Source organism: Carcharodon carcharias, chromosome 6, assembly GCF_017639515.1.
Source record: "Carcharodon carcharias isolate sCarCar2 chromosome 6, sCarCar2.pri, whole genome shotgun sequence".
Lineage (NCBI taxonomy): Eukaryota > Metazoa > Chordata > Chondrichthyes > Lamniformes > Lamnidae > Carcharodon > Carcharodon carcharias.
In genome coordinates, this window is record NC_054472.1 from 182,044,472 (window position 1) to 182,069,353 (window position 24,882).

Here is a 24,882-nt window from a genome sequence, read left to right on the forward strand (position 1 = left end):
TGTTAACACTTCAAGATGTATCACTACCCGAGATAAAAACGAATCATTTCACACTGCTGACCTGAAAGGAGTTATCTAAATAAATTGTGAACATGCAGCTAGCTTCTCAAGTGACTCTGTCACTAGAAAGTTTTGAACTTTGCTTAAATTTTAGCAATCCATTAGATAAGTTTGATCAACAATAGAACTGTTCTGGTCTGCTAAAGGGTCATTCAGGCTCAAAACGTTAACTGTGCTCCTCTCCAAAGATGCTGCCAGACCTGCTGAGTTTTTCCAGGTATTTTTGTTTTTGTTTTGGATTTCCAGCATCCGCAGTTTTTTGCTTGTATAATAGATTTTTCTTTCCTTCTCACTATACTGGAGATTAACATATTCAAATGATTTGAAACCAATGTTAGCCACTCCAAAGGCTGCAAAGTATAAATGTTAAGGTCACCTCCAAAGTTTTTCAAAATAAAAACTTGTCCATCTACAGACTTCAAAAAGAACAAAGTATTCAATTGTGCTTTAAGCTGGGAGAGAAGCAGCAAGGGTAAATAGTTGAGTCAAAAGGGTGACAACTAGCAAAACAGGAGGGGATTATGCACAGGAGGCTCAATTCAAAGGACCACAGGATGTAGTCTCTACAAAGCACAAGAGTAAATTAGAAGTATAGGGTTGCCAGGATTTTCAAACATGAATTTTGAATTTAGGGATAGAGTTAGCAAAGTCAGCAAGAGTGACAGGCAAGCAGGATTTAATGTGCAGCAGGATGTAAATCGTGAAGTCTAGGATAAGTTTGACGTCAAAAAGAAAGCAAAGAGGCATTAGTTAAGTTTGTATTCTGTTAACATAGATAGAGATAAAAAGGACTTTGGTGACGCAGGTGAAGAGTTAAGAGTAATAGTGCACAATATTACGGAGTTGGTACTAAGTTATCATAGTGATAGACGTGTGTGTGTGTCTAACATTGCTATTATAGTATTACCAATAATACATTGTCACTACCCCATCTCCCAACTTCAAGTCCTTTAAGTTAGAGGTTCAGGCGGTCTGTAGGCTTTATAACCCTTCCACATCTTGTTCGCCATTGTTATGTTTGTTCTTGTTGCTGGCTTGGGGCTTGCACTGGTGTTTGGGTATGGTTTCATCCGTTTCTTTCATTGCTTGAGGTTAAACCACACCTGGTTGGTCTGGCTGGTTTGGCGGTGCATGGCTGTTGTTACTCTTGACCATTTCTGGCAGGGTAAACGAAAATAGTATTTGTCCACTTGGTGGTGTTTTTTCTTCAGTTCTCCAGTTCTCCAGTTATGTCATCTGGAAGCTCACTGAGGCTGAGGAAGAGCATTCCTGTGGCAAGAAGATTGAGTAGCATGCTCACCTCTGTTTTTTGTTGTTGATGGTGCACAACTGCTATCAGATTCCAGCATCCCTTGTGGCATTGGCACGCTGGCTGAAAGTGCATGGTGTGTTGACAGACTGTACTATCATCACAATTGGAGGTAGATGTTCCTCAGATTATTGATGAGTCTCTGGTCCCACTATCACCAGAGATGCAATGGCAATCCTGTGTGCGGTAGGTTGGTCTGATTACTGGGGACTTTCCAGAACCTAAATGATGATGGGCAAACCTGCTCCACAAAAAGAAAAATCGCAGGTGAAATCAGAGTCTGAATACTCTAGTGTTTGAGGACTCAGGACTGTGCTGTTCTGGCCGACTAATGACCGTAGTAGTCTTGACATCTTCCACCAACTAGATAAGATCGAGAGCTACACAGATATCTCTGCTCAGAAGAGAGAAGAGGCTGATTGCAGATGACATACATCAGCTCAAGAAGATATTTGTCACAAAGCTCAATGGTTCAAGGATCATGCCGTTGTTAGGAAATAGAGATAGTTTAAGTAAATTGTATGTGTATTTGGGTGTTAGAAATAAGGTATATCTTTTAGTTTAATTTATACTTTTCTCTATTTGTAGGTTAAAAGATGAAAACCGGGATCTAGCTTCATTATGAGTGGAGACAGCAGGTTTAAAGCTCTGTTTGTAAATCTGCATTTCTAATGAGTTTCACGACTAAAAAGTTAAAGCAAACACAAGAGTAGAAAATAACTGCTGTTGCTAAGCAACAGGGGTCTAGAAAGGCAGGCCCCACCCCCATACACAAAAAAACTGAAGAGAAAGCAGTTTGAGTTCAGTTGAAAATAGCTGCGAGAGAGAGACTGGGGCAAAGGAACAGATAGCAAGTCCCAAGCTAAAGAAGAAAGTCCCCAAATCCAGGGGAGTGGAACATGAAAGATCCTAAGCAGATCTTCTAGTCAAAGGAAGGACAGAAACCTGGAGAAGGTCCTATTAAGTGAAGTTAAGAGTGAGGAGCAGAGGAAGGCTCCAAGCTTCAAGCTTAAAGGAAGAAAAGCTGCAGGAAGCAGATTTAAAGTGAGAGCAACTTGTGAGAAGTCAGAAGGTCCAAAGAGACAGCTGAAGGTCTGTGACTCTTTACTAGGGGCATGTGAAGCAGCTGTGTACTATTGGCATGGCTGAGTCAGAGAGAAAGAGAAAGTGCCTGGAAGAAAGTTTGAGTGCATGTGGTGACCCAGGGGAAAGGAACATTGGAAGGAAAGTTTGAAACCCTCAAGGCGGGCCCTTGCGGAAGATATTGGAGAGAAAGCACGGTTTGGGGGAAGATTCCAAAGCAAGTACTTGGAGAGTGGCGATTGGAAAACGTTGTGTGAAAAAGGCGGAGCTCAGTGAGACCAATTTGATCGCCGTGTGACAAGACTCTGGGGGGAGTTGATGAGAGATCCATAGCATCTGTTTGGGGTGGCATCTGTCACTTGGTTCAGAGTGTGGTGTGTGTCTGACCACAAGTTGCCTGTTGGTTTACATGGACAATGTGCTTACTGTGAACATTAGAGTATAAGATAGCTTTTGTAACTTGTGCTATCCTTACAAATCTGTATATATCTGTAAGGGTATCATTGTGCGTGAAGGAGTAATGTAATTTTGTTTATTCTTTTGTTTAAAAAGTCATCAGCTGACTCTTGTGGCTCTGTTCAGTACCACGTTCCACGTATCTAGGCAAAAAAAATATAAGTTAGGATCTATCAAGCCGGGTTCCACCCTGGGATCAGGCTTGTCCAGTAGCAACATCAGCTGGGATCATAACACCGTGGACCAGGAGTTGGACATCCTCTGCTCCATACAGTGCTGTGACTGTCGTTCGAATCCATCAACTGAAGCCATGGTTCTTCATCTGACAGGACTGTCATGCTGGTAAACCGAAGCTAATGTAAAATTGGTGAAATGACTGTTTACTAGGATATCAGCAATCCCAAATGAAGATGTCCCCCAAGAAGAGTGGCTGTGCATCTTCTGGGTCTTTGGATTTGACCTTGTGGATTACCTCTGGGATGTCTGTACAATGCTGAGGTTTCGACTTGCAGAGTTTACCAAAGTATCCCTGTTTGTTGCAGTGGAAGAACTGGGCAAGACACTGACCTTTCCTGTGAGGGCACTTTGCACTGCAGCGCTGGCAAGGTCATTCTGGTGTGCAGTTAGGGGGTTGCCTTTCCTGACTTGGACGGTCCCAGCCTTTTAGTGACCTGATATGGTCAACTGAGGTTTGATTTATGCTCTGTGAAGTATTCTCTCCCCAGGTCCGTTTTCCCTTGGCAGAGTATAATTCTTCTGTGCTACCTTTCAAGGTCACATTCTGTGACTGTGCTTCTGCCAATCGTTTACGAAAGACCTCATGCTCTTTAGTGAGAACCCCTACATTCGCTAGCCATTCCATGTTCTGGATTTTCATCTCTTCGTGTACCTCTTTGGGAATGTAATGTTCTTCCAACATTCCTTCCAAATGTGCAGTGCTGCAGTCTCATTATTGTACCTCTCGGCTTCCTCCCAGAATAGTGAACATTCCCGAGTCTTCTCTGAAAACAGAGCCGTCAGTTCTTTCAGGATGGCGTTAAATTCATTTTGTTTCACTTCCTAATGTTCTAAAGGAACAAATCTGACCTGAGAGATTCTTGTAGCATGTGAAGGTCTTTCAACAGGTTTTCCTTTTCGTTGCAAAGCTCCAGTTTTTTTGGTAATTTAACAGTCTCATTGAATTGGTTCTGTTGTTCTGCTATTCTGCTGCTCAAGAGTAATAGGTTGTTGTTGAATCTGATCCTGAAGGAAAATTAGCTGCTCTTTCAACTGTTTATTTTCTTGTTCAGCTGTTGTCTTCTCAATCTGTGTGCCAGTGTATAGCTTTGTCATTGCTGACAGCTCCAACACAGTTTTTTCTGAAGCTTTTCCAACCCCTCGTTTTTCCAGGAGAATGTATTGGTTCGTCAAAGAGTTTTTCAAGGCAATGAGCTATGTGAGTGTCTTTCTTGTCTGCTGTTGTGCCTGGCTGTGCTTCAGGTTGAGTTCATCCAACTCAGCTTTAAGATAAAGATTCTCTGATTGTACATGTGCTTTTTCTAGATCCGCCTGACGCAGGGCTTTTTCCTTGTCTGTCGTTCACCACCAGTTGTTGGTACCATTCTGGAAAGGTGCCCATGTCTTCGAAAGGGAAGCTACTTGGGAATTCAGGCTTCCCATAAAGATAAACCACTGGGGCCGTTGGAGAGTTCTGTGCCTCTCTGACACTCTCATATGGTTTGTTTGTGTGCTGCCTTTTGCCTTTTCATCATTTTGTCGAATATTTTTAGGCTCTGAACTCTGCTCAGCTGGAAGATTAAAATATTTATCAAAGGCTGTTCCCCGAGGCTGGAATCGGATTAATCAATGCCTTGGACAATATGATTCGTAAGATCACCAAACCAACTGAAAAAAAAGCACTTATTTGATACTCCTCTCATTTTTTTTTACTGAGGCCTGATGTATTCAAATAATGTGAAAAATCACTTCTCATGAGTGCCAAATGTTCTGTTCAATTTAGTCCTTGGGTTGGTTCAAACCGATCTGGTAAGTTGGATTTGTGCTTCATTTTGAAGGTTGTGAAAAACTGTGAGTTATTAAGCTTTTAAGAGAATACAGGCTTCCAAGATGGAGTCGCCAGTGACTGCTGAACAAAGGACCTTCCCGCACTCTTGCCAGTTTTCGGCAGGTTATTCAAAATTGCGGCAGCATGCTTCCGCCTGAAGAAGAAGGGACAGCAGTGGCGGCGGAGGTCAGCTGGTTGCCCACTTAAATAATTCGGTAATATCGAGTTATGAATCTGGCGGCGCTTCTGACTGTACCACATAAAAGGGGCTTCTACGGCTGGCTGGCCTGAAATTTTAAAAATGTTATCTTGCCCTTGCAGGCTGCAAGCACTGCTTACTGAAGCTGGACTTCCAAGGGTTTGCAATGGCGTCTTCTGCTTAAGTAAAACTACTACCTTTCTTGTCTACTTCCAGGCTCGTGTCTATGCAGCTTTTTCTTTCTAGTGAGTTTTCTCAACATCTATAACTGCATTTGGGATTTAGGTTCAGTGCAGAATCCATTCAACATGCCCTTTTTCTTAGTTCCTCAACATTCTTGTGAGGATGGGAATTTCAATCACACCACTGCAACCACGATGAATCCTGCTTCAGAACCCAAGAAGTAGGCTTCCAGTCTAGAGTATGTTAGGAGAGGTCTTTATTAACAACTCATACAGAAGGTGGTACAGGGCGCTGACGCCATTCTAGGTCTTAACCCAACTGCGTCTGTCTCCAGACTGACCATGTGTCTTCCTTCATCATTGTGTGACCGGTATTGCCCTCAGTCTGACATTAACCTTCATTGTAACAGACCCTTCTACTACAAGGGGAGGGGCAGAAGGGGTGTTGACAAGAGTGGATGCTCAGTGAGCGAAACAGAGAGAGGTTTGGGGAGAGGGGTTGCTGAGTGAGTGAGTGATTTAGGCAAAGGGGCTGCAGAGCCAGGGTGAATGAGTGAGTTAGGAAGAGGGGCTGTAGAGTGTGAAAGAGTGAAAGAGGGAGCGAGAGCTAGAGACAGAGAGAGTGAGAGAGCAAGAGAGAATGAGAGAGAGCGAGTCAGTGAGAGAGAGTGAGAGGCTGAGAGAGTAGCAGGGAGTGAGAGAAAGAAAGAGAGAGTCAGTGAGAGAGAGTGAGAGGCTGAGAGAGTAGCAGGGAGTGAAAGAGAGAGAGAGAGAGAGAGAGAGAAAATGAGAGAGAGAGAGTGAGAGAAAGAGTGAGACTATAAGACCATAAGTTGTAGGAGCAGAAGAAGGCCTTTCGGCCGATTGAGTCTGCTCCGCCATTGAATGAGATCATGGCTGATCTGATAATCCTCAACTCTACGTTCCTGCCTTTTCCCCATAACCATTGATGCCCTGCCTCTACAGCCCTCTGCAGTAAAGAATTCCACAGATTCACTACTTTCAGAGTAGAAGTTCCTCCTCATCTCTGTCTTAAATGGGCACCCCCTTACTCTGAGATTATGCCCTTTGGTCCTAGACTCCCCCACAGGGGAAAACAACCTCTCAGCATCTACCTTGTCAAGCCCCCTAAGAATCTCAGGTGTTTTAATAAGGTCACCTCTCATTCTTCTTAACTCCAATGAGTAAAGGTCCAACCAACTCAACCTCTCCTCATAAGAAAATCCCTCCATCCCCATGTTCAACCTGGTGAACCTTCTCTGGACTTGGCACAGAATCACACAGTGCAGAAGAGGCCCTTTGGCCCATCGAGTCTGCACCGACACATGAGAAAAACCTGACCTACCTACCTAACCCCATTTATCGGCACTGCCTCCAATGACAGTATATCTTTCCTTAGATAAGGGGATCAAAACTGTTCAGAGTATTCTAAATGTGGTCTGACTGGTGTCTTGTAAAATTTAGAAAGAGTTCCGAATTTTTATACTCCATTCACTTTGAAAGAAAGACCAACATTCCATTTGCCTTCCCTATTACATGTCAAACTGTATACTAGCTTTTTGTGATTCATGCATGAGGACCCCCAAATCCTTCTATGCTGCAGCTTTCTGCAGTCTTTCTCAATTTAAATGATATTCTGCTCCTCTATTCTTCCTGCCAAAGTGCATAACCTCACATTTTCCAACATTATATTCTATCTGCCAAGTTTTCGCCCACTCACTTAACCTGTCTATATCCCTTTGTAGATTCCTTGTGTCATCCTCACCACTTGCCTTCCCAATTATTTTTGTATCGTCCGCAAACTTGGGTGATAGTGCATTTACTTCCCTCATCCAAGTCATTAATATATATTGTAAATAATTGTGGCCCCAGCACTGATCCTGTGGCACTCCACTAGTTACAGGTTGCATCCTGAGAATACCCCTCTTATCCCAACTCTGTCTTCCATTAGTTAGCCAATCCTCTATCCATGCGAATATACTACCACCAACACCATGGCTTCTTATCTTATTAAGTAGCCTTACGTGCGGTAACTTATTGAACGCCTTTTGAAAATCCAAATATATTACATCTACTGGTTCTCCTTTATCTATCTTGCTTGTTACCGATTCAAAGAAATCTAATAAATTTGCCAGGCATGAATCTTCATGAAGCCATGCTGACTCTGCTTGATTAGTTTATGCATTTCTAAATGCTCTGCTATTACATCCTTTATAATAGCATCCTTTATAATAGCTATACTAACATTTTCTCTATGATGGATGTTAAGCCAACTGGCCTGAATAAGGATGTTACATTGGCAGTTTTCAAATCCAATGGGTTTTCAGAATCTAGGGATTCTTGGAAGATTACTTCCAGTGCATCCATTATCTACGTAGCTACTTCCTTTAATATCCTAGGGTACAACGCAGGTCCAGGAAACTTATGGGCCTTTAGCCCCATTAGTTTCCCTGGTACTTCTCTAGTGATAGCTATTGTATTTGTTTCCTCCCCTGCTTTTTCCATAAGACCATAAGACATAGGAGGAGCAATTAGGCCAGTTGGCCCATCGAGTCTGCTCCGCCATTTAATCATGGCTGATAAGTTTCTCAACCCCATTCTCCCGCCTTCTCCCCGTAACCTTTGATCCCCTTACCAATCAAGAACCTGTCTATCTCGGTCTTAAATACACTCAATGACCTGGCCTCCACAGCCTTCTGTGGCAATGAATTCCATAGATTCACCACTCTCTGGCTAAAGAAGTTTCTCCTCATCTCCGTTCTAAAAGGCCTTCCCTTTACTCTGAGACTGTGCCCTCGGGTCCTAGTCTCTCCTACTAATGGAAACATCTTCCCCACGTCCACTCTATCCAGGCCTTTCAGTATTCTGCAAGTTTCAATCAGATCCCCACTCATCCTTCTAAACTCCATTGAGTATAGACCCAGAGTCCTCAAACGTTCCTCTTATGTTAAGCCTTTCATTCCTGGGATCGTTCTCGTGAACCTCCTCTGGACCCTCTCCAGGGCCAGAACATCCTTCCTGAGATATGGGGCCCAAAATTGCTCACAATATTCTAAATGTGGTCTGACCAGAGCCTTATAAAGCCTCTGCAGCACATCCCTGCTTTTATATTCTTGTCCTCTCGAAATAAATGCCAACATTGCATTTGCCTTCCTAACTACTGACTCAACCTGCAAGTTAACCTTAAGAGAATTCTGGACCAAGACTCCCAAGTCCCTTTGCACTCCAGATTCCTGAATTCTCTCCCCATTTAGAAAATAGTCTATGCCTCTATCCTTCCTACCAAAGTACACGACCTCATACTTCCCCACGTTGTATTCCATCTGCCACTTCTTTGCCCATTCTCCTAACCTGTCCAAATCCTTCTGCAGCCTCCCCGCCTCCTCAATACTACCTGTCCATCCACCTATCTTTGTATCATCTGCAAACTTAGCCAGGATGCCCTCAGTTCCTTCATCCAGATCATTAATGTATAAAGTGAAAAGTTGTGGTCCCAACACTGACCCCTGCGGAACTCCACGACTCTCCGGCCGCCATCCTAAAAAGGACCCCCTTATCCCCAATCTCTGCCTCCTACCAGACAGCCAATCTTCGATCCATGCTAGTACCTTGCCTCTAACACCATGGGCTCTTATCTTACTGAGCAGCCTCTTGTGCGGCGTCTTGTCAAAGGACTTCTGGAAGTCCAAGTAGATAGCATTCATTGGCTCTCCTTTGTCTAACCTACTCATTACCTCCTCAAAGAATTCTAACAGATCTGTCAGTCATGACCTCCCCTTCATGAAATCAAGCTGACTTTGCCCTATTTTACAATGCACTTCCAAGTATTCTGAAATCTCATCCTTAATAATGGACTCTAAAATCTTACCAACGACAGAGGTCAGGCTAATCGGCCTGTAATTTCCCGTCTTTTGCCTCACTCCCTTCTTAAACAGGGGGGTTACATTAGCGATTTTCCAGTCCTCTGGGACCCTCCCTGACTCCAGTGATTCCTGAAAGATCCTCACTAACGCCTCCACTATCTCTTCAGCTATCTCCTTCAGAACTCTGGGGTGTAATCCATCTGGTCCAGGTGATTGATCCACATTCAGTCCTTTCAGTTTTCCTAGCACCTTCTCCTTGGTAATGGCCACCATACTCACTTCTGCACCTCCACCCCACCAACTCTCTTGAACTTTGGGGATGTTTTTCATGTCTTCCACTGTGAAGACTGACGCAAATTACCTATTCAGTTCCTCCGCCATTTCTTTGTTCCCCACTAATACTTCTCCAGCGTCATTTTCCAGCGGCCCAATGTCCACTTTTGCCTCTCTCTTACCCTTTATATATCTAAAAAAACTCTTGCAATCTTCTTTTATACTTTACCCTCATATTTAATCTTCTCCCTCCTTATTTCTTTTCTAGTTGTCCTCTGTTGGTCTTTGCAGGCTTCCCAATCCCCTGGTTTCCCACTGCTCTTCGTCGCATTGTATGCTTTCCCTTTAGCTTTTATGCTGTTCCTGACTTCCCTTGTCAGCCATGGTTACCTCGTCCTCCCTTTAGTATGCTTCTTCTTCCTAGGGATGAATTTTTGCTGTATCTCCCAAATTACTCCCAGAAACTCCTGCCATTTTTGTTCCACTGTCTTTCCTGCTAGGCTCATCTCCCTGTCAATTCTGGCCAGCTCCTCCCTCATGCCTCTGTAGTTGCCTTTATTCAACTGTAATACCGTTACATCTGATTCCAGCTTTTTCCTCTCAAATTGCAGGGTAAATTCTATCATATTATGGTCACTTCCTCCTAAGGGTTTCCTCACCTTCAAATCTGCTCATCACACATCATTAAACCTAGAATTGCCTGTTCCCTCGTGGGCTCTACCACAAGCTGCTCCAAAAAACTATCTCTAGACATTCCACAAATTCCTTTTCTTGGAATCCATTACCAACCTGATTTTCCCAGCCTACCCGCATATTGAAATCCTCCATGATCACTGTAACCTTGCCTTTCTTACACGCCTTTTCTACCTCCTGGTGTATCTTGTGCCCCACATCCTGACTACTGTTCGGAGGCCTGTACATAACTCCCATTATGGTTTTCTAACCTTTGCGGTTCCTCAACTTTACCCACACAGATTCTACATCATCTGACCCTGCGTCATTTCTCGCTATCGATTTAATTTCATTTCTTACTAACAAAGCAACCCCACCCCCTCTGCCAACCTGCCTATCTTTTCGATATGATGTATATCCTTGGATATTTAGCTCCCAGTCCTGATCCCCTTGCAGCCATGTTTCCGTGATGCCCACCACATCATACCTGCCAATTTCAATCTGCGCCACAAGCTCATTTACCTTATTTCGTATACTGCGTGCATTCAGATACAACACCTTTAGTCCTGTATTTCCCATCCCCTCTCTCATTGTCGTCCCTTTACCTGACGTGCTTGAAGTTAGATTCCTAGCCCTTTCCAAACACTCTGTCATATTTTGTGTTCTGGAGACTTTAATAGCCTCTCCTGGGCTCTCCTATCTTTTCAGTTTTTTTCATAATTTTCCATGAAGTTGAATCCACCTCCACCGCCTCCCCCACAGACACACGCTAACCTGCTGCTTTGTTTCCCATTAGTCATACTTCTTGGAGTTTTACCCCACCCCCCCCCCCAACCACCCCCCCCCCCGCCCCACCCCACCCCCACACTTTCTAGTTTAAAGTCCTGTTGATCACCCTACTTACCCTTTTCACTAGAACATTGGTCCCAGATCGGTTCAGGTGGAGACTGTCCCAACGGTACAGATCCCTCCTGTTCCAATACTGATGCCAGTGCCCCACGAAATGGAACCCCTCTTTCCCGCACCACTCCTTTAGTGTTTACTCCCCTTATTCTCACGTCCCTATGCCAATTTGCACGTGGCTCGGGTAGTAATCCAGAGATTATAACCCTTGAGGTCCTGTTCTTTAATTTAGTTCCTAGTTCCTGATAATCCCCAAACAGGTCCTCTTTCCTAGTCTTATCTATATTATTTGTCCTGACATGGGCAACAACAACTGGATCCTCCCCCTCCCTCTCCAATATCCTTTCAAGCTGGTCAGAGATGTCCCTCACCCTGGCACCGGGTAGGCAACATACCATGCGGGACTCTCGATCCTGCTTACAAAGGATACTATCAATTCCCCTAATTATAGAATCCCCTACAACTACCACTTGTATTTTTGCTCCCCCCCTCTTGAATGGCCTCCTGTGCCACGGTGCCGTGGTCAGCTGGCTCATCCTTCCTATAACCCTGTTCCTCATCCACACAGGGAGCAAGTACCTCGTACCTGTTGGACAAGGTCAAGAGCTGAGGCTCCTCTGTTCCTTATCACAGGATCACTCTGCCTGCCTCACTTGCAGTCACACCCTGCTGACCCTGACCACTGACCCGAACTTGAGGCACTTAATCTACCGGGTGTGACCGCCTCCTGAAACAAAGCATCCTGGTAACTCTCCCGGAAGTGCCGCAGCATCCGGAGCTCAGACTCCAGCTCATCAATTCTGACCGGAGTTCCTCCAGCAACCAACACTTGCTGCAGATGTGGTCACTGAGGCTCGCAATGGGATCTGCCAGCTCCCACATCACACAGCTGCAGCACATCACCTGCCCAGCCATCTCAACTTAGTTAATTAATTTATTAATTATATTGCAGTGTTTTTTTTCAAATTTGGTGCAGATTTCCTACCAACCAATCAGGTCACAGCTTTCCTGTGATGTCACTTTTTCAGTTTTGGTTTCAGTTACTCTGTGCCCCGAGGTCACTGCTCCGGTGCTCCTCCCTCCGAGTCTGCTCCCTGGAGACAAGGCCGCGAATTCCCAAGGTAAGCTAGATTTATACTCACCACTCCGGTGCTCCTCCCTCCGAGTCTGCTCCCAGAATTTACTGACCAATCAGCTGCTTTTTCTTTAAAATCCACTTTCAGAAGACTGTCCCTCGCAGGTCTGGAGCACTCCTGAAGGCACAGCTTCTTCCTTTCTCTCTTTTTTTTTAAGTTTGAGGAGGAGGGAGGGATGGAAATTCTACAGCAATGTAATGTTTGAGGCTATTCCGTTCTTTGACAGTGGGTCCTCCTCGATTCTCTCCTGAGTTGCAGTGGCTGCGGTAACTTCTCCCAGAATGCTTCAGTCACTTCTCACCAGCGCCCTCTGTTGGATGCTCTTCCGCCTGTTGAGTGCAAGAGTCCTTCTCCTCGATTCCCTCCTGAGTCGCGGTGGCTGCGATGACTTCTCCCAGAATGCTTCAGTCACTTCTCAGCAGCACCCTCTGTTGGATCCCCCTTGATTATTTAGTATTTTGGTATGTTATTAATGTCTTCTACCATGAAGACTGATGCAAATAAGTATTCAACCCGTCTGTCATTTCCTGGTTCCTCATTATTATTTCCCCAGACTCATTCTCCAAGGGGCCTATATTCACTTTGGCCTCTCTCTTCCTTTTTATGTATTTAAAGAAGCTCTTACCATTCATTTTTTTCATTTCTTGCTAGTTTACCCTCGAGGTTATTTTCTCCCACTTTCTTTTTTTTGTTCATCTTCTGTTGGTTTTTAAAACTTTCCCAATCCTCTGGCTTACCACTAATCTTTGCCATATTGTATGTTTTTTCTTTCAATTTCATTCAATCCTGAACTTCCTTGGTTAACCATGGTTGGTTTATCCCCTTTCTAGAAATCCTTCTTCCTTACTGGGATGTATTTTTATTGTGACTCTTGAACTATTTTCTTAAACGTCTGCCATTGCCCTTTAGCTGTCTTTTCTGCAAAACTCCTTTCCTGGTCCACTCCAGCCAACTCAGCACTCATTCCTTTGTAACTACCCTTATTTAAGTTCAGCACAGTTGTTTCCGACCCAAGTTTCTCACTCTCAAACTGAATGGTAAATTCTACCATGTTATGGTCCCTGTTTCCTAAGGGATCTTTTACTCTGAGATTATTTATTAAACTGGCCTCATTACACATCACCAGATTCAAAAACGCCTGATCCCTGGTTGGATCCACAACATGTTGCTCTAGTAAACTGTCCCAAATACACTCTATGAATTCTTGCTTGTGGCTCCACCTACCAATTTGATTTTCTCAATCTACATGAAGGTTAAAGTTACCCATGATTAATGTACAGCCTTTTTTACATGCCCTCATTATCTCTTGGTTTATTCTCTGTCCCACAGTACAGCTACTGTTAGGGGGACTATAGACTACTCCCACCAGTGTCTTGTTCTCCTTGTTATTTCTTACCTCCACCCAGATGGATTCTATATCTTCCAATCCAAGATCATTCCTTGCTATTGTACTTATCCCATCTCGTACTAACAAAACTACCCCACCATCCTTTCCTTCTTGCCTGTCCTTTCGAAAAGTCACATACTCCTGAATATTTAGTTGCCAGCTTTGATCTCTTTTTTTTATTCATTCATGGGATCACTGGCTAGGCCAGCATTTTTTTGCCCATCCCTAATTGTCCCCATTCAGAGAACATTTAAGAGTCAACCACAGTCCAAGCTATCCTTCAATGCTGCCATATCCTTTTGCTTTGAAAGTCCACATACTCCCTCTCCAGAACCCCAGCCCCCCCCCCTATTTAAATTAAAGCCCTCTCTACACTCCTAGCTTTTCGATTCAGGGACATTGGTCCCAGCACGGTTCAAGTGAAGTACGTCCCACTGGAACAGCTCTCTTCTATGCCAGTACTGGTGCCAGTGCCCCATGAACTGAAATCCATTCCTCCCACACCAATCTTTGAGCCATGCATTTAACTCCTTGACTTTATTTACCCAATGCCAGTTGGCCCGTGACTCAGGTAGAAACTCTGAGATTATTACCTTTGAGGTTCTGCTTTGTAATTTAGCTCCAAACCATTCAAATTCTTTCAGTAGAACTTCCTTTCTAGTCCTATCAATGTCATTGGTACCAACGTGGACGACGACAACTGGATCCCTCCCTTCCCACAAGTTCCTCTCCAGCCCTGGGAAATGTCCTTAACCCTGGCACTGGGTTGGCAACACAGCCTTCGGAACTCGCACTCATGGCTGCAGAGAACAGTATCTATCCCCCTAATTATACTGTCGCCTACCACGTTCCTAGTTCCTCCCCCCATTTGAATGGCTCCCTGTACCATGGTGCCATGGTCAGTTCGCTCATTCTCTCTGCAGTCCCCGCTCTTGTCCACACAGCTTGCAAGAACCTCATAACTATTGGACAACTTCAGGGGCTGCGGCTCCTCAAATGCTATCCCCTGGGTCCCCATACCTGCCTCGCCTGCAGTCCCTGATCACAGACCAAATTTGAATTACCTAATCGAGGGGTGTGACGGCCTCCTGGAGCAAAGTGTCCAGGTAACTTTCCCGCTCCCTGATAAGCGCAATGTCTGCAGCTTGGCTTCCAGCTCTTTACCTCGGATCCAAAGTTCCTCGAGCAGCAAACTTAACTACAGATGTGTCCACTCTGGATCACCTTGGTGTCCAGCAGCTCCCACATGTTGCAGCAGCTATTGTATTTTATTTAATGTGTTAATTCATTACTCTAGTATGCCTGCTCTTTACACTTGAAGAATCTCCCGCTATTTATACTTAATAGTAATTAATTTTTTTACACCAGTATTGATCTTATACTTAACAAGCTATTTTTAAGAGAGAAAAAACGAGACCTAAACAGAAACTAAAGACTTCACTTTTACTTTAAAGACTAAAAATATTCACAAATCCTACTCACCAATCAGCTGCTTTCCCTGCACTCGTGTCACTGTGGTTTGTGACGTCACTCCGCTGCTAGTCTCACATGAATTCTCCTCGCTCTTTCTTAAAATGAAGTCTCCTTGCTCCTTTTTAAAATGAAGTCTCCTCGCTCTTCCCGCTCTTTTTTAATATGAAGTCACTCCACCCTCCCCGCTCTTTTTTAAAATGATGTCTCCCTGTTCTTTTTTAAAATGAAGTCTCCTCACTCTCCCCGCTCTTTTTTAAAATGAAGTCTCCTCACTCTCCCCGCTCTTTTTTAAAATGTAGTCTCCTCGCTCTCCTCGTTCTTTTTTAAATTAAGTCTCCTCGCGGGACTCCTCACTCTCCTCGCTCTTTTTTAAAATGTAGTCTCCTCGCTCTCCTCGTTCTTTTTTAAATGAAGTCTCCTCACTCTCCCCGCTCTTTTTTAAAATGTAGTCTCCCTGTTCTTTTTTAAATGAAGTCTCCTCACTCTCCCCGCTCTTTTTTAAAATGAAGTCTCCTCACTCTCCCCGCTCTTTTTTAAAATGAAGTCTCCTCGCTCTCCTCGCTCTTTTTTAAAATGAAGTCTCCTCGCTCTTTTTTAAAATGAAGTCTCCTTGCTCTGCCCGCTTTTTTTAAAAATGAAGTCTCTTCGAGCTCTTTTTAAAATGAAGTCTCCTCGCTCTTCCTGCTTTTTTTAAATGAAGTCTCCTTGCTCTCCCCGCGCTTTTTTTAAATGAAATCTCCTTTTTCTCGCCACTCTTTCTTAAAATGAAGTCACCTCGCTCTCCCCGCTCGAGTGAGAGAGAGAGAAAGAGAGAGAGAGAGAGAGAAAGAGTGTGTGAGAGAGAGAAAGAGAGTGAGAGGGAAAGAACAAGAGAGAGAGAAAGAGAAAGAAAGTGAGTGACTGAGTGAGAGAGAGCGGGAGAGCCAGAGCGGGAGAGCCAGTGGGAGAGAGAGAGAGATAGATAGAGAAAAATGGAAAGAGAGAGAGGGATAGAAAGAGAGCAAGTGAGAGAAAGAAAGCGAGAGAGTGAGAGTGAGAGAGAGAGTGAGAAAGAGAACGTGAGAGGCAGAGTCAAAGAGAGAGTACGAGGGAGAGAGCACAAGGGCAAGAGCGCGAGAGGAAGGGCACGAGAGAGAGAGGGAGGGAGGTAGAGAGTGAGAGGGAGGGAGGGGGGAGAGAGGGAGCAAGGGGAAGATGGGAGCGAGCATGGGAGAGAGAGGAGAGAGGGAGAAAGAGTGAGACAGGGGTCCGGGGAGAGGAGTCAGAGGGTTCCGGTTTTGGAGTTGGAGGGTCCGGGTGGATAGTAGAAGTGGTAACTCGGGGGACTTGAATCCAGGGGAGGCATCGGAGGGTCAGAGGGGTGAGTTGGGGGTGTGTTGAAGTCAGAGGTGGAGTTGGGGGGGTGGAGGAGTCGGAGTGTCAAGTGGGTGAGTCGGAGGGTCGGGGGGGCAAAGTCAGAGGTGGAGTCAGAGGGTCGGGGGGCATTGGAGGGTTGGAGAGTCAGAGGTGTAGTCAGGGTCAGGATGGGGAGTCAGAGGGTCCGGGCGGGGAGTCGGAGGGTCCAGATGGGAGTTGGAGGGTCCGGATGGATAAATCGGAGGGAGGAGTCGGGGGAGTCGATGAGTCGGAAGGTTGGGATGGTGAAGTCAGAGGCAGAGTTGGTGGGTTGGGAGAGAGTCAGAGAGTTGCGGGGGGGGGGGTGCGAGTCGGAGGGTCAGGGAGTGATGTCAGAGGTGGAGTTGGAGGATTGGGGAGTCGGAGGATCGAGGGAGAGTCAGAGGGTCAAGGGGTGAGTCGGAGGAGGTGAGTCAGAGGGTCGGGGCGGGGTCGGAGGGGTAAAGTCAGAGCTGGAGTCGGAGGGTTAGGGAGAAGTCGGAGGGTCAGAGGGGTGAAGTCAGAGGTGGAGTCAGAGGATCAAGGGGAGTCGGAGGGTTGGCGGGAGAGTCAGAGGGTTGGAGTGGGCAGTTGGAAGGTTGGGGCAGGGACTTAGAGGGTCAGGGTGGAGGGTCAGGGAGGAGGAAGTCAGTAGTGGAAGGGGTGGGGGGTGGATGGGGTGGACGGGGGTTGGGGGGAGGTCAGGAGATGAATCACAGCTGAGTTCAGGTTTCCCTCGAAAGTCCAAACCCCATTTTTTGCTGTATCATGGGCCTTGACGTGCAGTGCGCCAGTTACGAATGTTTATAGTAGTCATAAATGCTCTTGAAGCATGGATTAAGGTCTGTAGAACTGACAAACTGTGAATATATTTAAATCCCCAGCCCTTCAAAAATTTAAATAATAAGTTGCCTCTGTCAGTGAGAGTTAAAAAAATCTTTACAGCAGTTAATATCACTGTTTGTTGACATTACCCCAGAGGTTATCATTATGTCATTGTTAACGCTTGGCTGCTTTCCACAATTTTATCTCAGTGGGGAGTGGGGTGGGGGGGGGGGGGGTCTCAAATTCACAGTTTGATTGATACCTTAAAGAGGTTATCAAATAATTAGTTACCTTTGATGCAAGATTATGAATACATGCCTGTTTTCATAAGGGATTAAATACTTGACGGGATTTAAATGTTCTGAAGGGGCTTTCATGAATGGGAGTTTTTTTTCATTATAGTAAAGGCTATAATAGCTGAGAAATTATTTAATCTCAATATGGCTCCTGAGGTCTGTCCATGGCGGATACTGGATGAGTTGGCATGGGGTTGGTGGGGGGGCATGGGTTGGGGAGCCATAGGGATGAGTGGGCATGGAGAGTGGGTGGGTGTTGAGGGAGTGTGAGGGGTGAGGGCTAGTGGGCCTAATATTTAACAGAATAACTGGGGCAAAGTCCCAAAGAACCAAGACAGACTTTGTACGTTGCCTTGGCACTCAGCAGCCCCTGTGGCCACCTCCAATATGCGTCCAGGGACAGCAGGCCCAACTCTAACCCTCTAACACCTACCTGCACCCCCACCCCATCACACCGCCCCCGCCCCCCCCCCCCCCCCACCTGCCCCAATTACGCCACGCCGTGCCACCCCCCCACCCCTGCAACCGAATGAAGATGCCATAATTCTGATGAGTTTCCCCTGAGGTGGGCACGCCAAGCCATGAGATTTGCCAACTCCTGGTACTCAACATGGGTGTGAAAATTCAGGCCAGCATCCTTAACACAATAAACACTCAAAGTGCTTCACTGGAACATTAGAGCAATGTTAGGGCAGGTGGCAAAAAGCATGAGGTAGGTTTTAAGGAAAAAGGAGGTTTAGAGACAGAGAGGTTTAGGGAGAGAGGTTAGGGTTGAGGAAACTGAAGGCACAGCCACCAAGAGTGAAACAATTCAAATTAGGCATGCATAAGAGGCCAGAATTAGATGTGCAGATATCGCAGAGTTGGACGAAGCGATGGAAGTGAAAATAGACAATCTTCATGGCGACATGGGTACATGATCGGAAGCTTATTCTGGAGTCAAAGATGACACCAAAGCTGCAGTCTGGTTCAGCCACATGGAATGGTGGCTAGGGAGCAATGTTTGAAGCATGAACCAAAGACAACGGAATCAGTTTTCCCAATAATTAGACGCATGATGTCGGACAAACATAAACAATAGAATTCTACTCTAGGCACATCATGAGAAACTTCAATGGAGGAGTTGGCAGAGCTGCATTGAAGTAAAGCTATCGTCAGCATACATGTGCAAACTAATGCTGATTTCTCGAATGGTTAACACCGAGGTACAGCACGTGGATGAGAAACAGGTTGGGTCTTAAGGATAGATCCTTGGAGGACACCAGAGGCAATGATGCGGAAGCAAAATTCATCTTTCTGCAGGTTTTCAAATCCCTTTCTCTGCACATCAGTTTCACATTCTCACTGTCAAACTCTCCATTCTGCATCCTTGCTCACACACAAGCTCAATGTTGGTCTTGGGGAATCAAAATAGGAGAAAAATTGCTGCAGGAGTCAGCTGTGGGAGAGCGAGAGTAAGGGAGGCTAAGCTATCTACTATTTGTCCGTTCCAAAAGCAAGTCATAGTTGAAACAGGGTGGCTTTCAGAAGTTAGCAGAAATACAGGCATTGGATTCAAATACTATGCAATTCAACATCTGTTTAAGTACTAAATGAAACATAAAACTGCAAGTTAAAGGCACCTTGGGAGCAGATGTTGTGTGTAAAACTTCTCAATGTGGCATCATGAAGTTCCATTAATCATGATGAGTAGGGGCTCTGCCTCATGGCCAATCACTTTCATTCATGATGTGCCTGGAGTAGAATTCTGTTTAGCTTTTGTATCCATTTTTTAATAACGCAGTACAATAAGTACCACATTACAGGTCTCACATGTATATAAATGATCTTATGCAGTTTAACTCAATTGGATGAAATGCCTCAGCAACGAATGTAAGTGTTAATTCCAGTCAGAGGATGAAGTGAGATTTTGTTGGGGACTAACATGGGGTGGGAGGGGAGTGGCAAAATTGCACAACATGCAGAAAACAATGATATTCTTAGAAATTCTGGTTTGACTATATTACAGGATGCTCCCTGCCCATCCAAGCACCAGAAGCACTGCATCAAGACCCCTATATTCTGTTCGACGAAAATAGACCCTTGCAGCAAATGAGGTCTTCAATGATGCCATGAGACAAAGCTGAAGCTTCCAGCTCTTTGCAGGCCATAACATTTGCCAGCACAAGTGGCAAATTGGGTATCAAGTGGGTATTTCTGATCAATAAGTAAAAATGAATAATAGAGGCTGTGCTTTCACAACCCATATTTGTACAGTGTATGCTTGTGAACTTCACCCTTTGGTGTGTTAGTGTGTAAAACGATAACCAAAAAACAGAATTTGCAAATGTTTCTTTACCATTTCTTCCCTTCATTATCAGTTTTTGGTTAGCTAGTAAAATGATGTACATCACAGGTGAAAACACTGGACTTAAGCACCATGAGAACACCGACGGCATTGAATGGAGAACGAAGCTTGACCAAGATGATCTAGGCCAGCAGAAGAAAGCAAGTTCACCCAATAACAAGCAATTGCAACAGGTCATCATGACAGAGGGCAAGCAACATCTAACCGCATCTGGGTTGAGATCAGGGGGGGGCCGGTCCAGTTGGAGACCGGGGGGGTTGTCTCGCTCATCTTATAGTGAGGCAACATTCTCAGAAATGCCTCTGATGAAGTCAAAGTGCTGCTCGCAAGTAACATTCACACCACACAAATGCCAGGCAATGACCATCTAAACCAAAAGAATCTAACCATTGCCTCTTGACATTCAATGGCATTACCACTGCTGAATCCTATCAACATCCTGGGGGTTACCATTGACCAGAAACTGAACTGAACCAGCCATATAAATACTGTGGCTACAAGAACAGGTCAGCAGCTGGGAATCCTGCAGCGAGTAACTCACCTCCTGACTCCCGAAAGCCTATGCACCATCTACAGGAGTGTGACAAAATGCTCTCCACTTGCCAGGATGAGTGCAGCTCCAACAATACACAAGAAGCTCGACACATCCAGGACAAAGCAGCCCACTTGATTGGCAACCCATCAACCACCTTAAACATCCCTCCATCACCAACATACAATGGCAGCAATGTGTACCATCTATATGATGCACTGCAGCAACTCATCAAGGTTCCTTCGACAGCACCTTCAAAACCATGACCTCTACCACCTAGAACGATGAGAGCAGCAGATGCATGGGAACACCACCGCCTGCCAGTTCCCTCCAAACCACACAGCATCCTGAGTTGGAAATATATCACCATTCCTTCACTGTCAAGATCCTGGAACTCCCTTCCTATCAGCACTGTGGTGTACCTACAACACATAGACTGCAGCAGTTCAAGAAGGCAGCTCACCACCACTTTCTCAAGGGTAATTAGGGATGGGCAATAAATGCTGGCCTAGCCAGCGATGCCCACATCCCATGAACCAATTTTTAAAAAACTGGTAAACATATAGGATGCAAGGACATGTGCTGTGACAGATAATTCATTGTCATTGGTGACAAAGGCTTAAAGGAAATAACAGCATTGTGATTACATTACTGGACTAGCAATGCAGAGGCCTGGACTACCAATATAGAGACACGAGTTCCACTCCCCCAACAGCAGCAGGGGAATTTAAATTCAATTAATTAAATAAACCTGCAATAAAAATCTAGTATCAGTAATAAAGACCATAAAGCCAGCAGATTGTTGTGAAAATCCATTTGCTTCACTCAGCTCCTTTAAATCTGCCATCTTTACCTGGTCTGGCCTGTAGGTGACTCAAGATCCACAGCTATCGCTCCCTCCGGGACACCCTGGTCCACTCCTCCATCACCCCCTACTCCTCAACCCCCACCTATGGCACCACCCCACGCCCACGCAAAAGATGCAACACCTGCCCCTTCACTTCCTCTCTCCTCACCATCCAAGGACCCAAACGTTCCTTTCAAGTGAAGCAGCATTTCACTTGCATTTCCCCCAACTTAGTCTACTGCATTCGTTGCTCCCAATGTGGTCTCCTCTACATTGGAGAGACCAAACGTAAACTGGGCGACCGCTTTGCAGAACACCTGCAGTCTGTCCGCAAGAATGACCCAAACCTCCCTGTCGCTTGCCATTTTAACACTCCACCCTGCTCTCTCGCCCACATGTCTGTCCTTGGCTTGCTGCATTGTTCCAGTGAAGCCCAACACAAACTGGAGGAACAACACCTCATCTTCCGACTAGGCACTTTACAGCCTTCCGGACTGAATATTGAATTCAACAACTTTAGGTCTTGAGCTCCCTCCCCCATCCCCACCCGCTTTCTGTTTCCCCCTTCCTTTTTTTTCCAATAAATTATATAGATTTTTCTTTTCCCACCTATTTCCATTATTTTTAAATATTTTAAAATCTTTTATGCTCTCCAATCACCCCCCCCACCCCCACTAGAGCTATACCTTGAGTGCCCTACCATCCACTCTTAATTAGCACATTCGTTTAGATAATATCACCAACTTTAACACCTATGTGTTCTTTTGTTCTATTGTTGTTGACATCTTTTGATGATCTGCTTCTATCACTGCTTGTTTGTTTGTTTGTCCCTACAACCAAACCAACACCCTCCACCTCTCTCTCTCTCTCTCTCTCTCTCCACCCACCCCCTCCACCCCCCGCACACACCTTAAACCAGCTTATATTTCAACTCTTTCTTGGACTCGAACTCAAGTTCTGTCGAAGGGTCATGAGGACTCGAAACGTCAACTCTTTTCTTCTCCGCCGATGCTCCCAGACCTGCTGAGTTTTTCCAGGTAATTCTGTTTTTGTTTTGGATTTCCAGCATCCGCAGATTTTTTTGTTTTTATTTTTGTTTTTACCACAGCTATGTGGTTGACTCTTAACTGCCCTTGGAAATGGCCATCAAGTCACTCAGTTGGATCTCAAAGGCAATGAGAAATGGGCAATAACCACCAGCCTAGGTAGCGCTGCCCACATCCCATGAATAAAAAAAGAAAGGCAGCAATGATTTACACTAAATGGTGGTGGATTTTTGCTAAGTAAATGTGTGACATTCATTTATCTGCATTGTGTGCAAATATTAAATAGTCACCAACAAATCAAATCAGGAGTTCAGAAGAAACATCTTTACCCAGAGAGTGAGGAGAATGTGGAACTTGTTACCACAGGGAGTGTTTGAAGCAAATATTACAGATGCATTTAAGGGAGGCTAGATATGCCGATCGAGGACAAGGGAATAGAAAGTTATGCTGATATAGTTCGCTGAGGAAAGACTGGAGGAGGCTCAAGTGGAATATAAAGGCCAGCATTGACTAGCTTGGCCAAACAGCCTGTTTTTGTGCTATATAGCCAATGTAAAAGTTTTTTTTATTAAAATGAGTAAATTCTCTAAAATGGTGTCAACATCACCATGATAGTCCATATCTCATGAAAAGCTCTGTCCTAGCAGCCATCTTGGTTTTCTGCCTTCACCTTCAAATAACCCAGGGGTAGAGTTGTCTTCAGATAAAAGGTGCTTTAATTGCTGGCCCTGAAATTCTGCATTGTTGGTCATTGATGGTCTGGAATTCATACAGGACAATCATTTGTGGTTTATGAAGGACATGGGGCAGTGTATATTAGCTCACATAACCACAAGGATGCTGTCCTAGACTTTGGGGGCATGTTTGGGCCCTTATCATACTGTTGCCTGGTTTCTAGAAGGAAAAGCAAGTTGTGCTTAATTTCCAAACTAGCCCAAGGGTGCAACAGAAAAGTTTTATTTCAATTGTGTTTCTAAATAAAAAGACAAGCAGTTTAAATTCTCATTTCATGCAGTCCAGGGTGGAAGGCTCAGACGTGACACATACTCAAACCAACCGCACATGTGGAACTAACTTCCTATTCAATTTGTTGCAGATACCTTGAAGAAATGAGGCATCCCCACCTGTATTTTGTCTTTCTCACTGACAGTAATCACCTATCATATTAATATAGCATGAAGTACTGAAAGCATTGAACGTTTATTTAAGTTTTTTTCTCGTGTTGGGCCATGGAAGGGGTGACAAAATGGGATGGTGCAAATGGTTTCAAATTACCCCCATACACAAAAACTGCAGTTTTCAAAATAAGATTATGTGAAACATCAAGAAATGCTCTTAAGTATAATGAATAATAGTTGAATTCCTAAATGGGCAACAGAGTCTCTTGATACCTTTAAATCATTTGTCATATTTAAACCAAATCGAATAATAAGCTACATAATCTGTTATGTTGTGCTTTCTTACTCCATTATCCAAGGAGCTGTAATTTCACAGAATATTACCCAATATATGCTAAGTGATTGAACATATGTTCCGATACTGTAAGTTCGAAGGAATTCAGTGCTCAAAGGGCTGATGAAATCTTACTGGGTATGTGTTGAGGAAAAGGGCATAAACAGTGAGGCAACTGTTAAAGACCATTAGCTTTAATCGTTTGAGGGCCGAATGTCTGCCATAGATTTTTGTGTTTGATTTTCATTATGTAACATCTGCAAAAATCATTGAGAATTTCAGTGCTATAAATTCAAGTAAAATTTGAAAAATGTTTGGAATCAATGTAAATATCTTTGTTGACAGTGCTATTAATACAATGTAGATACCTTTGTTGACAGTACTATTTAGTCCCCCTCTTGTAAAGTAATTTTTCTCCCCTTTAAATTTTTCCCCTTGGCCTACGCCATTGGTTGCCAGTAAGTAAAAAAAGCAAATGCTCTAATTATAGTTGCAAGAATGTCCAAGAGTATTCTGCACTTTGAGATTTACTCCTCTTTACGGAGAAACTAGCCGCCTTCACTCAGTACCAGCTCCCACTCCACAGATGGCACCTCAATAATGTAGCGCAAGTTACTTGTTGATTGTGTTTGTTAAAACACTGCAAACGTTCGCATTTCAGAAATGTGCGTGCAATCCTCAAAGGGCACAGTAACTGATCGACAATTGCCAATTCTGCTACCAGCTGTAACGGTAGGAGATAGATTTCCTGCTCGACAGTCAAACAAAGGAAAAGCCTAAATGTGGGGAAAATAAAATACTGCAAAGAGCGCCAATAAAGGAACAAATATGGTCTCCCTAAAGAGTTAGAGAGTTGTTCTTTATCCTTATCCTGCTTTATTGCAGTCAAGAGAACCATACAATTCTATAAAGTTTTGAGAAAAATAAAATTAGATATTCAGCACATGAAGGGTGAATGAGAACATATTTTTTCCACCTGTAGATAAAATTTTACAGCAGCAAGATACTTGGAACACAATGAATATTTAAATTTCCACATCTGTTTTGGCAAAAAAGAAGTTCAGGCTGTCAACCAGCAGTCTCTTATAATTCACTCATAACATGAACCCACCAACTCAAATGA

At 44.4% G+C, this 24,882-nt stretch overlaps 1 protein-coding gene across 10 annotated transcripts in view; it reads right to left on the bottom strand.

Moving 5' to 3' along the window:
* LOC121278899 (vacuolar protein sorting-associated protein 13B-like) overlaps positions 1 to 24,882 on the bottom strand; it is a 1,102,197-nt gene that overhangs the window by 647,799 nt on the left and 429,516 nt on the right. Inside the window, exon 20 of one of the 10 annotated variants that reach the window (XM_041189405.1) lies at positions 22,968 to 23,066. The exons of the other annotated variants lie outside the window; for them this stretch is intronic. Coding sequence (XP_041045339.1) covers positions 23,056 to 23,066 — 11 coding nt within the window. The 3' untranslated portion in view covers positions 22,968 to 23,055. Of the gene's footprint in view, positions 1 to 22,967; positions 23,067 to 24,882 lie in introns of those variants that run through there. 10 annotated transcript variants of the gene reach the window in all.